Genomic DNA, 17,039 nt, shown 5'->3' on the forward strand with positions numbered 1-17,039 from the left:
ACATGAAGGGAAATACGACTTGATAGGTATAACAAACTTGGTGGGATGACTCCCATGACTGGAATATAGCAATTGAAGGATATAACTTGTTCAAAAAGAACAGAAGAAATAGAAAGGGAGGTGGAGTTGCACTGTATGTTAAAAATACCTATCCCTGCACAGAAATACAGGCGGATCAGACTGGGAGCCCCATCGAGAGCATCTGGATTAAAATAAATGGGGCAAGGAATAAAAAGAACCCAATCAAGGAGAAGATGAGGACGAAACTTTTGAGAAACAAATTGCCAGTGTTTCAAGGAAGTGTGAAGTAGTAGTGATGGGGGATTTTTCAATCAAAACCAGTCAGAAATCTAAAGGAGCTGCCGAAGCTCATTGTGACAGAGCACATCCTTTGCATGAAGAAGGTCCCAGGTTCGACCCCTGGCTTCTCCAGGTAGGGCGAAGAAAGGAATCCCACCTGAAACCCTGGAGAGCCGCTGCCAGTCAGCGTCAACAATACCCGGGTAGATGAACCAATGGTCTCACCCAGTATAAGACAGCGTCTTATGTTTCCCCAATTTTGGGGGGTTCAGCACTATTAGAGTTCGTACTGGAACTCAGAGCAGATTCACAGTCCCGCTGACATCGGAGCCACTGGTTGCATACCATACATTAAGAGCACTCTCTCACACACGCACACAGCGCCGACCACCTCCTCACTTGAATCCTGGGAAATGTGGTTGTGCCCCGCAAAACATTTGAAGGTATCTATCTACTGGCTGAACATTTTAATTAATTAATTAATTAAATAAATAAATAGAATTGAAATATTTATATTCTGCCTTTCCAGCAAACGGCTTCTCATCTTTCATTGAGAACGCGACCAGCCCATTAAACAAAAACTACAACTCCCGGCGACCTTTGCGGGCTATTTACCCTTCACACCCCGTGCTATGGGGCGGGATTACCGCCGTTGCCGTGGCGCCCGGACTGACGTAGGGCGATTGCGGGCGGTTCTGCTCCGGCCCGTGAGTCAGTCAGGGGGCAGCCGAGGCTGACGCGCTGCCGGGGGCGTCGGAGTGCGTTTTGTGGCAGGGAGCGGCCGCAGTTGGGACTCGGGCCTGTGCGGGATAACGCAGCCGGGGACAGGGGTTTGGACCGACTGACGGAGGGGAGGCGGCTTTTCCTTCCCCGGTTCTGCCTCGGGAGTCGCCGCCGGTAGTGTCTGCGGGGGGTGTCCGCCCCGCGCCGTGCCGCTTCCTCGCGGCCTCTCCCTGCTTGGCCCCGGCTGGGTCTTTCGGTTTCTCCCCCGTCGCTTTCCTCGCCTGAGGCCCGGCCATGTCGGGGCTGCTGGGCAAGCTGTTCGGGACGGGGGGGAAGGGCGGCGGGAAGGGGCCTTCCCCCCAAGAGGCCATCCAGCGGCTTCGCGACACCGAGGAGATGCTGAGCAAGAAGCAGGAGTTCCTGGAGAAGAAAATCGAGCAGGAGTTGTCGGCGGCCCGCAAACACGGGACCAAGAACAAACGCGGTGAGCGGGGGCTGGCGGGGCCGGTGGGTGAGTGGGTGGGAGAGCGACCTCCCGCCTCAGGCTGGGACTCTGTTGATCCTACTGTGGCGAGAGGGATGTGGAGACACTGACGGGAAGCAGCGCTTGGACCCTTCCAAGGGGGAGGATGGAGGTCAGGTTGAAGCAAGCATTCACCGTCATAGTTAAGGAGGAGCTGCAGTTCAGAGAACTTGCAACATGAGCCTATGTTTGTTTACTCGGAAGTAAGGCCCAGTGAAGCCAACAGGGCTTCTTCCCAAGTCAATATGCATAGGATAGCCGTAACAACGGTCTCCTCCTTGTCCTTCTTTTTGGCTAGAAGGCTTCTGAGATGTGCAAACTTGAAAGGCCGCAAATAACTGAGGCACACTAAACAGCAGCTAATAATATGGTGCAAAATACTACTTCTTCAATCTAAAATGCTTGAGAGAAAAGGGAAGTTTTTACTCTGTGCTTGAAATCTGTTACTGACGTGGCCTTCTAGGTTAATTGATTGCAAGGGTGCAATTTCATAATTAAAAGCGCCCTGCTTGGAGTTGTCTGTTTCCCGTCTCCATGGGTCTTATGAGGGTTTGGTGTGTAAACATGTTTGGAAGCTTTTCATTAAAGTGCCACAAACAGAAGAGACCCCACAGACATTGGGGTGGGTAGTGTTGAGTGAATATCACTGGAGAGTTGCAGATTTTCTGGTAAAGTGTTGTGGGGTGATAATCTTGAAATATATTTGATAAAAGTAAAGTACAGAATCTTTTATAATCGTACCAAGTGCCCACATTTTATATTAAATTTTATATTCAACCACATTTTATATTCAACCATTGGTTGCAGCCATATCGTGAATCTTCTTGTTGACTTATATACATGTAGATGAAAGTTAGCAACTTCCCTATTTCTGCTATTTGGATCAGAGTTTAAATTCATGTCAGTAGTAATTTGATTTCTAGTCATCCAGATCTTTCTCCGCCCCATTCCAGTAAGTTATGTTGTGGGATTGAGGTCAGGTAGTTTGGGAGGTGTGCTACTGGGGAGCTGATAAATAGAGGATTTTTGTGTGTGTGCTCAATTTTGAGTGTTTCCTTTGAGTTGTATGCATTTAAAGAGGCTATACCGTGTACAGAATGACCAGGAAATTATTTTTGCTAAGTCTAGTTCAGTCATTGTACTTCCTTATTGAGGCTAAGTTCCAGGTTGATCTCTTGTCAGATAAGGGTCAGTATGCCTCATTTCTTAATTGAAACGGAGGCATACAGAAGACATATTAAACAAGAGGCTGCTTCTCTTGATCTCATTTTAAAAGCTTCAGCTTGTATTCCATTTATATTGGTTGGCTATCTGTTAACTGACATTGTCTCAGTCTTATCTTGGTAATTATTGTTCTGTGCACGCTCATAGTATTCTTAAGAAAGAGGGTCTCTTTACCGTGATGCTAAAACTGCTTATATTCATACTATAATACAATTAACATCAGTATGATTTGTTTATGTTTTGAATTTTTTATTTACATTGCTTATACTATTTACATTATATCAAATAAAAGAGAAAGCCTTAGGCTTATTTGATTCATCAGCAGACTATTTAATGTAGTTTAGGATGCAATCCTATGCATGTTTAGACAGAAAATAGGGTTCTTTTAAGGATTTCTAACAAGATCATTTCTGAAAAGTATTATATAAATGCTAAATATTAGTATTTTTATTATTATTCACATAATGATTTTATGAATGAGTTGCTGATGTCTTGTCTTTCTCTTTTCTTGGTGGAGGATAAGTTCTAAGGATTCTAAGGTAACATGTAGTAATTCTCACATTTTGGCTGGCTTGGTAGCCCTCCCCACAGGACCAAGTACTTCTCCCTAACTTCATGCTGTCCCTCTGAAACTCCGCATGAGGCAAGGGACAGTCCTCAACTCCAGCTTCTCCCATGGTTATGTTGCACTTTCCAAGGCGATTTAAGCATGTTAGCAGTGCAACACAAAGAGGACAAACCCAGCCCTTCTTTTATGGGGTGGGAGATTGTCTTACAACTGCATGGCACCTGTGGACAGTGTCCAATGGTAATCCTGTGTAAGCTAGGCCCATTCACTTCAATGGGTCTTATCTGTATAGGAGTACCATTGGATACTGCCCTGTGATGTCTCCCAAGCAATTTTTAAGATGATCTCCCACCCCCATCCCTTCTCCAGCTCCAAAATTAGGGAGTTGGTGGTTGTCCTTGTCTCACTGCACTTCGGAGGCACTCAAAGAATAGTGAATACCTCTAAGGTCAAAAGAAAGGTGGGGTGAGACCCTCTCTGTGACAAGTGGAACTGAGGACTCCTAATAACCAAATATGGGTGCCTGTTGGCAAACTTCTGTAGCAGCAAAACTCATGTAGTAGCCATTGGGTTGAATGCAATCAAGAGCTTGTAATGAATGAATTAATAGATTTATACTTGGATTGTTGTAAACTCTTGTTCAGATGTGATTGTATACTTAATAACTTCCATCAATTGGTTATGATTTGTGTAAGGGGTGTGCTTCACATTCAGAGAGATATTTTAAGACATCCAGATTGAAGCAGGGTTCCTCCAAAGCCAGCTAAATCTGAATACTCATGAAGTTTTGGGATTTGGCGGAATACAGAGAGACAGTGTCTTCCAAAATTGATGCAATTCTCTGCAAGCTCTCCATACATGGAAAACATCAGATTAGGGAAAGGAGGTGGTATAGTTCTGTGACTAAAGCTCTAGCTTCTAATCACAGTGAATGGTTTTACTTGGACTGCTCAATCCCAATGCTTTTGGGGAGGGATGTTGAAGTAACATATCTCAGGGCTGATCTAATGTTTGGTACTCTTTCTTCCCCAAGAACAGTAATGTTAAAATGGTTTGGTGGAGTCTGTGGGACTTGGGAGAGTGTAGTGTTGGATGCTTGTTTGGAAAATGTTGGACGTTCAAGTCATTCTGCCTCTGTTGCTGTATGCTGTACAGCCACCATCCATCCTGTCTTATTTTACTTTCTGTGATTTCGGTGCAAACTGAGCAGAAAACAAAAAAGTCTTTAGAAGTTCTTCATTCATAATAATTCCCTAGTCCCAACACACTCTTCTTGCACAAAAAACACTGCACCTATTCTTTTGATATTTTGCACATTTCTTAACCACAGCCACCTCTATGTTGTATTTCACTTTCATAACCATTGCCTACCCGAAAAGAAAAGGAGGAAAAGCACTTCTTTTTGGGAAGCCCCAAGATGTAAAGGCTGCTCATGCACAAAGCTGTCTGTACCTTTTTATCTGAAACTTGATCCTCTCAGAAGGGGCAACTATCCCTGCTAATTCCATCCAATTCTGGTAAGAAAAAACATTAGCAGTTTTCTTTTAAAAGATGATGATGATGATGATGATGATGATAATAATAATAATTTAAAGTCTTGTAGCATAACCTCCTCTGCACCTATTTGTCTGAAATTTGGCAGGCAAAGTCCCCTCATAAGGAACTTCTATGCTGAAATTTAGACCAATTTTGATGGGGAAAAACTTATAGCCGTTTGTTGATCTCCAATGATAGTCAAGTGGGAGGCATGAAGATTTGGATTTCAAAATCAAGGTTTGGCTGCAAGTTGAAGCGGGCAGCCTCTGAATCAGTCTAAATGAGGTGGTTTTCCAAATTGCTGAATCAGAGTCTGAACCACAACCTGTAGTTGGTACAGTACAACAATGGAACCAATTACCTAAGGAGGTTGTAGGGTCTCCCACACTAGAAAAGGCAACTGGACAACTATCTGTCAGGTATGCTTTGAGGTGGATTCTTGCATTGAGCAGGGGATTGGACTCGATGGCCTTATAGGCCCCTTCCAACTCTACTTTTCTATGATTCTATGGTTTCTTCTGTTTGTTTTAAAATTGTTTTTGCCTGCTCCTCATAAACTGGCAAAACTAGATGTTCCTTACAGTTCAGGAGCTTGTAGCTCCATTTGTTACAAAAAAAGTTAAAGTAAATTCAATTTGTAATACCATATTTCTTTGATTCTAAGACACACTTTTTTCCCCATATAAACATCTCTAAAAATGGGGTGCATCTTAGAATCGCGGGTGCGATTATTATTCTTAGAATCAAAGCTTTTTTTCTGTTGGTGATACTGAAATTAGTGTGTGTCTTACAATCGATGGTGTCTTACAATTGAAGAAATACTGTAGTTGTTTGAATACACTGTACTTTTAATATACCAAATGTGATAATTTTATGCCAAACTAAGTTGTACATAATTATATTGTATGTTCCTAAAGTAACAAAATGACTTTCAATTTGTAAGAAGTGTGAGTATTGCATTTTTTCAATTTCCCCAAAAATGTCTATTCCCCCCCCAAAAAAAAACAAAACAAAAAACAGATATATTTTTCTTGGCTTCAAAATTTCCCGAAATCTTACATCTCTAGTTTGTTTATTATGTTATTGGTTGTTGTGAATAAAGCAGGAGCGAGTGAGCATGCTAGTTCTCATCGCTTGATCATTCCCGCTGCAGCCAGGTGAAGCTAAACAACCCAGGGATACCTTGTCTCTGGGTTGTTGTCCATAACACGTGACAAAGATATTGTGGGTTGTTCCAACCCAGAGTTGGAACCCATGGTTAACGAGATTTTTTTGACTAGTGAAATGCTCAATTAAACGCTTTCCCTGATGCTTCCTCCCAAGCAGGTATAGGTAAGAAGAATTCAAGCTTCGTACTGTGTGTGATTACATGCCAGTGTGAAAGTCTGTCTTTTAAGCACTCCTTTAGGCCATGGCTCAGTTGCTCCCACCCCCTCTCCATTCTCAGAGGAACCTCACTTGAGGCCCCATGGCCCAGGCAGTCTGGACTGGTAGGCTGGATTCTTCTACCTGACCACTTATCAGTGTTTGCCAAAATTCACTTAGTTTAAACTCTAATTCTCTAATTGGAATAAATGAATCACACTTGACTCTTCAGCATTTTAGTTAGAGAACTTGTCTGTCAAATTCTAAATGTTGTTCATACCCATATTTTGTCTCAATACTAATACCCATACCATGTACACTGATGGTGCTATATAAATAAATAATAATAATAATAATATTTTCCTTTACAAATACTTGATTGGATGTGCAGCATTTCATCTTATTCCCTCATGAAATCTAGAAACTTTCAGTTTGGTGGTTGTAAGAACTAAATCTATTTTATATTCTTCTGCTCTCTGAGCATGCAAAACAGTTTACAAACACAGGCCCCAATAATAGAATAAAATACAGCATTGCAAAATTGCAGGTTTAAAGTAATAATTAAATTTGGCAATCATTGCAAACAACTTTAGAGACAAGCAGAAGTAAACAATAAAATTCTGCTTGAATAAAATATTTCAACTTCTGTCTAAATGTAATAGAATTGTAGAGATGGAAGGACCCATTTAGGCCATCACATCCAACCTTCTGTTCAGTGCAGGAATCCATCTTACTTGACAGTTAACTCTGTCCAAAAACTTTGGTCAAAATATTCTCCTTGATTTGGATAAATCTTCAATTAGTACAGGCTTTGTTTAGTACAGGAGTGAACAACTTTTGGCTGTCCAGATGTTTTGGCCTACAACTCTCATCATCCCTAGCCAGCATAGTCAGTGATAAGGAATGATGGGAATTGTAGGCCAAAATATCTGCAGGGCCACAAGTTGCCCTCCCCTGCTTTGTTAGCTGGCTATTTAGGCTGAAATCACATGTGCATTTACTAGTTCATTGGGAATCATTCCTTGATGGTGGGAATGCTCATTATCCATAGGTTATGCATTTCCCACTTTAAATGGAACTACATCACCTCTGGTGTGAGAGAAGATACTCCCCATTTCTTACTTCTAATTCTGGAACATGCAGCCTTGGGACTAGACTGAAGGAAAATCTAGAAATGATGTGGGAATGACATCAGCATCTTCTGTGTCAGAGATGGGAAACCTATGGCCCACAGGCCAAATCCAGGCTGCATATCTGGTGCTTGGGGCCTCAGAAGCTCCTATACAAAGCGCTGCCCCCTCTTAAAAAGAGAGAGAAGGGAGTGCAGCTGTGCTACAGCCTCAAGGAGTGCACTTTAAGGCTATAGCTCAGTTTTCTTTGCGCTTCCCATGCCTTCTCTGATCATTGGCTGTGCACTGAGCCGGCAGCTCTAGGACATGTTCCTCCAGGTGCCAGGTATGTGTGTAGTTGCTATGCCCATCATTTATCATGGACAGTGAGAGATTATTGAGGCCAAATCCATACAGGGAGTAGCAGTTGAGTAAAGGAGCCACACCATCACTCTTAGTAGTGAGCAAAGAGACACTTCAGTTAGGGCAGGGAATTTAAAATGTGAAAAGTTATTCCCAATTGTGTACAGCTTGATGAAAAAGATATAGGTGAAGGATTAAATATGCACTTTAGACAGAATGTATCTTGTCATAGGTGGTGAAAAAAACCTATGTTTTTGATCCAGACTTCCCTTCTGCTGGTTGCCATATATTCTGAAGGGGGAACAGCTTCACCCCACTTCCTCTCCCACTGCAGCTAGTTGCACCCTCTGGAGCATTGGGGGTCCCTCTGTGACAGTTTGGGAGGTGGTGTTGGGAGCTGCATGGTTAGAGGGGATTTGATAAAAGTCACCTCTCCTTTCCACCCTGTGGGGTTACTCCACTAGATCAAAAACTTCCAGGGCTGGAAGGAGCCCTTCTGTTTGTGAAGGTGACATTTGGATCCAAATCACACCGGTGTTGAAATGTGATATAAATTCACCTTCCTGAGTGTTGATCAGTTGATTAAAACTCCCGAGAGAAGTACATTTAGAACTGTATTCCTGTCTTTCACATACACGCCAACAGCGGTAAGCCCTCAAGCATTTACATGGTGCATTTGAAATCCCTCTATATCCCATTAAAATGAATGGAGTTGCACTAAAGTTGTCAATGTCCCTGTCCTCACTTCACTATATTGTTTTTAAGATGGGTTTGGGATTTTATCTTGTCTCTGGGTATTTTCTACAAGATTCTGCATACAATTTTTAAAGTGAACGTTAGTGCTTATTATGATGCAAGTCAGTGATTCATGTTTATTGGGTACTAAAAAGAATTTCTTGCTTTAAAGGAGAATTATGGTTCCTTAATTTTCTTGCGAGACATAATAGATAAGGGCCCTCTCTGATATAACATACAATGTAAATAATAGAGCATAACTTTGTATTAAATATGATTAAAATTTTGAAGCTTTTGTTTTCCCTGTTTATTAAAATGTTCAGATTTACCATCTTGTAGAAAAGAGGCTGAACTTGAAGATTTATCTTATTAGAAATTGTCCTTTACCTCTAGATATATTCTATCTATCTGGTCGTTAATTCTCTGGAGGCATTCTGGTAATAAATGTCAGGAATTGTTAGCTCAGTTATAATTTGTAGTACAAGAACAATTGTATTATATCTGCCTTGGAAATGAGTGTTGTAAAAGTTTTGTTACATGAAAAATGCAGTTTAATAGCTCATATTGGCTACAGTTGAATATTTTAGATATTTCCCATAATTACCAGATGCAGCTATAATAAAAAATACATGTACTACCACTGGACACTTAAATGCCCAGTGGCCAGGCTCCTGGCAAGCTGTATGTGAACAACTCCTTTTCAGTATTGGGCTGCAGCATGTGTTAGTTTAACTTTTGATATATCTGATAATAGTGAAAATTGCATGTTATTAAGCATCCCTCATTTGGGCCTGGGATTAAGGCAACACGCTCAATTTTCTTTGCAGAAGAGTGCCATGGAATTCTTTGAAAATACGTTTTTCTTTGAAAGATAATGTAACTCTTCCTGGCAGAAGCAATGCAGTGGTTCTACCATAATACCTGATCCACAGTTTGAATATTTTACAATGGATAAGAGTTCAAATTCTAGCAATCGTGGAAGGCAGTTAGATGAAAGAGCCTTCTGAACATTGGCTTGTGTTTATTACTTGAAATGTTTCACAAGCCACAAATAGCTAAAGCTATATCCCTACTAAGTATAAACTTTCCTTATAATTTCAAACTATAACGTTCATGTAATTAGGAATGTGAAACTGGCAATGGAAGGGCAGGATCGAAGGGGGGCCTTCCATGTGCAGCCAGCTCATTCTGCCACAGTGTAACGGTTCTGGGGCAAGTCCTGAAATGAACGGGAATGCTTGTTTCTGGACATTATTTATTTATTACATTTCTATACCGCCCAATAGCCGGAGCTCTCTGAGCGGTTCACAAAAACCGCCCAGTGAGTGTTTCCGCTCATTTCAGGGCTTTCAGTGGCATAATGTAACTTTCACTGATATAGAGATTTAACCTTTAAAAGTAAAAATTGGTTGCATAGGGTTTGATGCTAATACATATGGACAATGATTTTACTTTTGTAATTGGGTATAATTCTGCTTGAGCAGGAGGTGCTATAGCAGCTTGAATTGCACAAACACAGAAGCCTTTAGCCTTTAAGGTTGGTCCTGTGCTGCTCTGTATTACAGGGATTTATGCAACGGTTCTTATTTATTTCTAGACCACCTTTAAACTAGTCCTCAAGGCAGTTTATAACAAAAGAGCAATAAATAAAATAGTGAAAAACAAGTAGAAATCCCAAACCTTGAATTTTATCAAGGCAGCAGGCATAAAAATGTGATTAATAATGATCAGTATCAGAATTACAAACACCTTTCAGCCTAAAGGAAATACTGTAACTATTTTTTTTATCCTGATTTTGTCTACTGGAATCTGTGTCATGATTTTCATCCAAATCCAAACAATCCGTGGTTACAGTAGTTTTTAGGGTATTTTCTGTTTTCCAAATGTGTCAGTAATGGTGCTGCAAGAAGTGTCATCCCTGTTTTTTCACAGTCAAAGATAAACTTTATAAACCTCATATGTGTATTTTACAAATAACTAGCATGTGTACATTTTTTAAAAAATATTGGCCAAGGACAGCATCAAATGTTTCCCATTTGGGTTTAAAACTAGTCTTTTCAAGAACACAGTAAAGCCCCTAAATATGTTTTAAACTGCCTCCCCCTCAAACTGCTCACTGCTGCTGTTTCGCCTATTAGCTGCTGCTATGCTTCATTGCATGTGGAGAGACTTCTTCAGCTCAAGACAGAATGCTCCCCACCTGCCATTCCCACAGTAAAGATTGTGTAAAGGTACTTGCATCTGTCAAACTGGCCTTGAAAGATGCTTGCCTAGTAAAATGCCGCTTGCTTAGTAAGACCAAGCCAAAAATACATATCCCTGCTTGGAGGGCATGGTATGGTCACACGGGTAGTTCTTAACTAGTCAGGGTAAAAGCATATTCAGAGGGAGGGTGATGCTTCCTGAATAGTTCTGTATGCTTTTTTTGCTTTCCAGGATGGGGGAACCTTTCAATTCTGACAAAAATGTTTGTGAACCCCACCCCACCCCACCCCGGTCAAACTTTAGTTCAGTGCTAACCGGCAACATGCAAAGGGGGAGCCTCATTGCCTTGTTCCCCTCCCCCTTTGTGGTAGCTTCTTGTGGGAACAAAGAGCTCTGGGACCATTTCCCTGCAGCCTCTCATGCCTACCCTGCACAAATGTCCTGGTCACCCAGAGTGGTCTGCCATCAGCCTCCCACCTGGCACAGTTTCTCAGATGGTTGTGGTATAACGGTTTTACCATTTTTTTTTTCATAACGAGGAGCAAAAAACACCAAATTGTATAGAATTCTTGGGTGGTGGGGAGAGTTAATTTTACTTCACATTCTTGTATACTTTGAATACTCTCTTATGTCAGCTGCTAATGTGCCAGGTCTTCATTGAGAAAGATGTAATGAAGTTTTTTGTCAGTGAGCCTGTCAATATTCAGCTGCCTAAATGCTTCTGCCAGCGTTGCTGAGTATCTAGGCTGAGTAGCTTGTCTGTTGATTTTACAGCCTATAGTTTGATACAGAGTAGGCAAGAGCCTTGACTACGATAAAATGGATTTGCTTAGGAAAGAACACCTATTGGTAACAAATGTGAATTAAACTTGGAATAAAAAAAAGCAAGAGGCATAATTGGTAGCATAAATTTAAAGTGGTTTTATGTTGTGAACAGCGTTCTACCAGAAGCAGTGTTAGATGCACATCATATATCAACCCTGTTTTGTTTTGTGTTTGTCCAGCTGCACTTCAAGCTCTGAAACGAAAGAAGAGATATGAGAAACAGCTTGCACAAATAGATGGCACGTTATCCACAATTGAATTCCAGAGGGAAGCCCTGGAAAATGCCAACACCAACACTGAAGTGCTCAAGAATATGGGCTTTGCTGCTAAAGCCATGAAAGCGGCCCATGACAACATGTAAGATGCTCTTACTGTAAGATGGTTTACTGAATGGACCAGCTTTTTTGTTGAATGTAATTTATGAGAGAAGGATTTTGCACAACGTTGTAAAGATGATTAAACTACTTTCTGGAGAATTGTATCCCTTGAGATTGCAGAAGTCCTTGATTGAGGAGGAGAAAAGAATTTTAATGGATGTGGCATTGTAGTCCCTCTCCTTCTCTGTTCTCTTCTCCTTTCTATAGTCAAATAGAGAAACTGGGGGAAAAGAACGGAAAATAAATCCTGGTCAATAAATATAAAAGCCATCTTAATATTTCCTAAAATTGTGTAGGAATTTTTATTGCTATTATGATCAGGTGGATGGCTGAAATGCATCTAATTAATCTCTTACAGGGATATTGACAAAGTAGATGAACTAATGCAAGACATTGCAGAACAGCAGGAGTTAGCAGATGAAATTTCAACAGCTATCTCCAAACCTGTAGGAATTGGTGAAGAGTTTGATGAGGTAAGAGAGAACAACTGAAACTAATCACAGTTAAGGTTGTGCATATACTGTTGGACCTATAGTGGTTTGGAAAGATGGTTGACTTTTCTGATTTAAAATATTGTGTGTGGTGGAGCAATTACAAACTTAGGAGTTTTCCAACTTGATGATCTAGAAAATTTTGTGTCTGATACTCCTGCTTGATGTTAGGAGCAACAGAGGGATTTGGATATGTAAATATTCTGAGACTCCTAGAACACCCAATTGAGTTCAGTGGGTCATTAAGGTTTCTTAGGGTTATCTTTTTGCTGTAGTATTAGCAGGAATGCACATTTGTATTAGTAACTATAAATAGAGCTTCGGCTATTGGGTGGTATAAAAATGTAATAAAATAAATAAATAAATAAATAAAATTATTCTCTCTCCTTCAATAATAGGATGAACTGATGGCTGAGCTAGAAGAATTAGAACAGGAAGAATTGGACAAAAACTTGCTGGAGATCAGTGGTCCTGAGACAGTACCACTACCCAATGTACCCTCAATATCTATACCTTCAAAGCCAGGTAAGTGTTTGAAATTCCTGAAGACAGAAATGTCTTCTGAAAAGTGCATTTGTCAAACAAGCATCTTCATATGCATCCTAAGCATTTTACCTCTCAGCTGTTGTGCATAATTTATACAAAATTGTTCCATGAATCATAAGCTCCCAGGTAGTTCATGTATTTAGAAATAGCTTATGCTTAAGTGATTTCATTGTTTCCAGTTCAACTTTGTAGAATTAATGTGCACATTTTCTTTTCTTTTTATAACCTAGCTACGATATGCTTTTAAGGTGTGCTTGTAATAGGTTGAAGGGACATTCAAGTTACGACTGATCTTTTAGCAAAAGCAGTCCTAGTAGGCACATGTCACAAAACAGAGTGAAATGTTGTTTCAGGCATCTCTAAAGCAGGGGTAGGCAACACGAAGCCCAAGGATACCAGTACACCCCTGGACACATTTTTGGTTGCCCACCAAGGTCCCCTTCCCCTCCAACTAATTCTTAGAAATTAACACATTTTCTTACCAGCGGCTCTGGTTGGTGCTGAAAACATCTTGTTCAAAGGAATTGCTTAGTGTGTTGGGACCCTGCCTCTGCCTTGTACTCTGTCTTTTGGGCAGGTTACTTGTCCTCTGCCACATCTCCCATGGCAGCCATTTTGTGGTGGGGCCCAGGATAGTTTATCAAATAGTCAAATGAACCCGTGGCCTGGAAAGGATACCTACACCTTCTCTAAAGCCATGGATGTCAAAATAAGGGAACAGGGCCTTCCTAAGGGTCTGCCTCTGACCCTTTGGACCCTGTGACAAGCTTTCTGATCTCCTGTTCCAGCTAATCATAAGCTGCAAGGTTGGAGGGAATGCTTCTTTTGATTGCCGTTCTTCAGGGGTGAGAGTAACTGTCTCTCAGAGACAAAGGGATTTGGCAGAATTCTTCTACCCATACTGCCTTTGGGAATTATTGGACTTGGCATGAGAATAAATTTAAATGTTAAGAGTCTTCATGTGGCGCTTGTTAAAAGGCCTTCCCCATATTGTTGCTGCATTGCATATCTCTAGCAGCATGTAGATGCTACCCATAAGTGGGACATCACTTAGCAAGGAGCTTTTAAATGTTATGTCCCCCATGTGGAGCAACATTTAAGTTAGTTTCAAGCTTCAGCCTGGTGGTATATAATTTACGGAAGCCTATTATAGCAAACTTCGTGAAACCTAGCATTTACTCCTCTTGGTTTCTTTGTCCTTTTTTCAGATTGTATAACTTCATATTACAGTCCTGCTTAATTTAAGATCTTTAAGTAAAATGTTGCAAAAATTCATTGTTCCATTCAGCAGGCTGTCTCATGAATTCTATAAATTTTAAGGGATTGAATGTGTGCATTGTATGTGATTGAGCGATCAAAGGTCCAAAACCAAGTACTTAATTCTGTGCTGTTTGTGTCTTTCCTTAGCTAAGAAGAAAGAAGAAGAAGAGGATGATGACATGAAAGAGCTAGAAGCTTGGGCTGAAAACATGTAACCACACCAGCTGGCAGCTGGAAAAATGGTTGAGACTCTGGTCACCTGTTGCTCCAGGTGCACGCTTTGGTGGGAGACATCATTAAGCGCAATGTCTTTATTTCTTTAAGCCCAAAGCTGTGGGAATTGCATTCTACATAGCATGGTCTGAGCACGGGAAACAAAGTTTCCAAGGAAAGTTGCCTGTAGTTTAGGATGGTGAATTACTTTAAATAATAAACCTTATTGGCAAAATTCCAACATTCAGCTTCTGGACTTTGCTAATGCCACTGCTGGATCTTCATCTTTCAGAATTCTGGCCATGTTGACTCTGACTGAATTGGGATGTGAAGCCTGTAACTTAAATTGATTGAAAGTTTTTTTAAGAGTGTTGTAAAGCATTTCAAAAGTAAAAGTCATAAGCCACTCTTGGCTTATTATGCTGAGGTGTACAAATGTATTAGGCTTTTAGTTCTGTATTTATATCCATTATATCCATATGGATACTCAACACTACACTGAACTTGGTCACTGTTCTCATTTTGATTGGTGAAATGGATTTGGAATGACAAAGCAATTTTATGATGGAAGTAGATGAAATTTACACTCCAATTCTAGCTGTACATTTTTCTACATAGCACTTGGATGTTGATTGCTGTTTGTGATAACCAATACCCCATTCAGACATGAACATCCGTTTATTTTAAATAAGGATTTTTGGTTTGCACTGTATTAAATACTTTGATTGATTTTCATACCTGCCTGATGTCTTCACTGTGCCTTGTATCTAATGAAACCTCAAGAAGTTTGTTGGGATTTTCTTGCAGTTTGTAAGCTGATCTCAGAATTCTCTTTGGTACTGCAATCACCCTTTGATAAAGAAATGTAGATATTCAAGTATTGTCATTGAAACCATTTTGGTTCTTTTTATGTCTGAATTATTGGGATACGATGGACTAGAACTACAAATACTTCCCACCCCCATGAACAGAACTAGAGTAGTTCTGAGACTTGCCTATTTCTGGAAGTTTGTATATAGTGATGCGTTAGCCCATCTGATTGTTGAACCTATTTGCTATGTGAGCTTTGATGCCAAAGCCAAAAGCACTGGTTAATAACCGCTGTAGTGGGAAGAGCCTTCATTCTCTATTCTGTGTTTCTAAATGCTCTACCTTAAATATGCTAAATCCCATTGTTAACTATTTTAACATCGGTGACAGGCAGAGGTAATCCAAATACTGGCCAAAGCTAGTTTCTCTGTTCCATAACATGACAGAACCCTCAGTTGAAGGCTTGCTTGAGTTGTGTCTGAGAATTAGATTCTGGTGCATACTACGATTTTATTCTTTTTTTAATATTATCAACCACAAAGTGCAATTTATGAAAGAATCAAATACCACAACAGACCATTGTCATGGGATGTCACTCCTAAAGGAGATATTGGCACACCAACCTTTGTGGAATTGCATTTCAGTGTGTCTCTTATTTTCAAGTACTGATCTCTGGTTGTGTCCTTTATATAGTGATATGCTTTGCTCTTTATGATTGTGAACACATTCTCTTCCTAATGGTGAAACCTTTTTGGGTCTGTGGGCACATTTGGACTTTTGACAATGTTGTGGACACTCAGAAAATGGCTGCCATGGAGGGGGACTTGTCCATTCACAAAATGGCTGCCATGGTGGGTGTGGCCAGTCACAAAACACCGATTTCGCAGAAGACTGGTACTTCATTTTGCAGCAAGCCAGCCTTCTAGTTTGAATAAAAACCAGGAGGGGACTGGCAGGTACCATAAGAGATGTCCATGATCACATTGGCTTCCACGGGTGATATATTGGAATCCACAGTGGTAAATATATGCAGTTATATTGCAATCCTCATTGACCATGCACGCACGCACACCATATGTGCTGTGTGCAAAAAATAAAAGGCATTGAGATATTTGTTCAGCGTTCTAAAGTAGCAGTTTATATAACTGTCTTGAGCAGGTACCAATGCAGTTACCTCCTGTTGAAAATGCCTAGCCCCACTCCCCTTGAAGGTAGCTGTGGTACACAGCCTTGTTATCCCTTTCTAGTTCCTGATTCCTTTGTACCATTTGCAGATTTGTATTTACAGTAATCTCCACTCTGTCATTAAAGCTGATCAGCCTATTGAGGTCCCTAAATGCAGAGTCTTTAGAAAATTAGCTAGAGTGTCTGAATGAGATTCTTTTGAGCCAGAGAGCTGTAATAATTCTAATCAATATAATGAATAGGTTAAACCCCTTTATTCTGCTTCCATGGAATAAGTCCCAGAATGACATCTGTATGTAGCATTTATAGCTTCTATCCCTGTCACCCAACCAACAAATTTCCTCCCATTAAGCAACTGTATTCAGCTGGAAATCTTCCTTTTTAATTACAAATACAACAAAATTAAGAGGAACAGTAAGTGTAATTTTTTAAAAAGGGAGGGGTGCCTGACTGCTCGCTTATTTGCAAAGCCATGTGTGTTGCCTTAGACTAGATGTTAGGGGTTATTGTATTCCTCATTTCAGTATACAAGAATGAACAGAACTTTAGAATATATACTTGTACCTGAAAAATTGCAAACAGAAATGGCACACTAGAAGAATGTTAAGTTATCCTGCCCTCCCTTTAGGGGAGATGTGTGATAATCTAAAATAATCAGCTACGCACGAACAAAATATGTGT

The 17,039-nt window shown here is 40.5% G+C and overlaps 1 protein-coding gene across 1 annotated transcript; it reads left to right on the forward strand.

Moving 5' to 3' along the window:
• The first annotated feature begins 1,055 nt into the window (after positions 1–1,055).
• On the forward strand, positions 1,056–15,098 carry CHMP4B (charged multivesicular body protein 4B). The gene is made up of 5 exons (XM_063145099.1): positions 1,056–1,507; positions 11,656–11,833; positions 12,212–12,326; positions 12,743–12,869; positions 14,298–15,098. Exons 1-5 carry the CDS (start codon positions 1,318–1,320, stop codon positions 14,363–14,365), a joined length of 678 nt encoding a protein of 225 aa, XP_063001169.1. The 5' UTR covers positions 1,056–1,317; the 3' UTR covers positions 14,366–15,098.
• Positions 15,099–17,039: the final 1,941 nt, after the last annotated feature.

The sequence above is a fragment of the Elgaria multicarinata genome, chromosome 1 (genome assembly GCF_023053635.1).
Source record: "Elgaria multicarinata webbii isolate HBS135686 ecotype San Diego chromosome 1, rElgMul1.1.pri, whole genome shotgun sequence".
Lineage (NCBI taxonomy): Eukaryota > Metazoa > Chordata > Lepidosauria > Squamata > Anguidae > Elgaria > Elgaria multicarinata.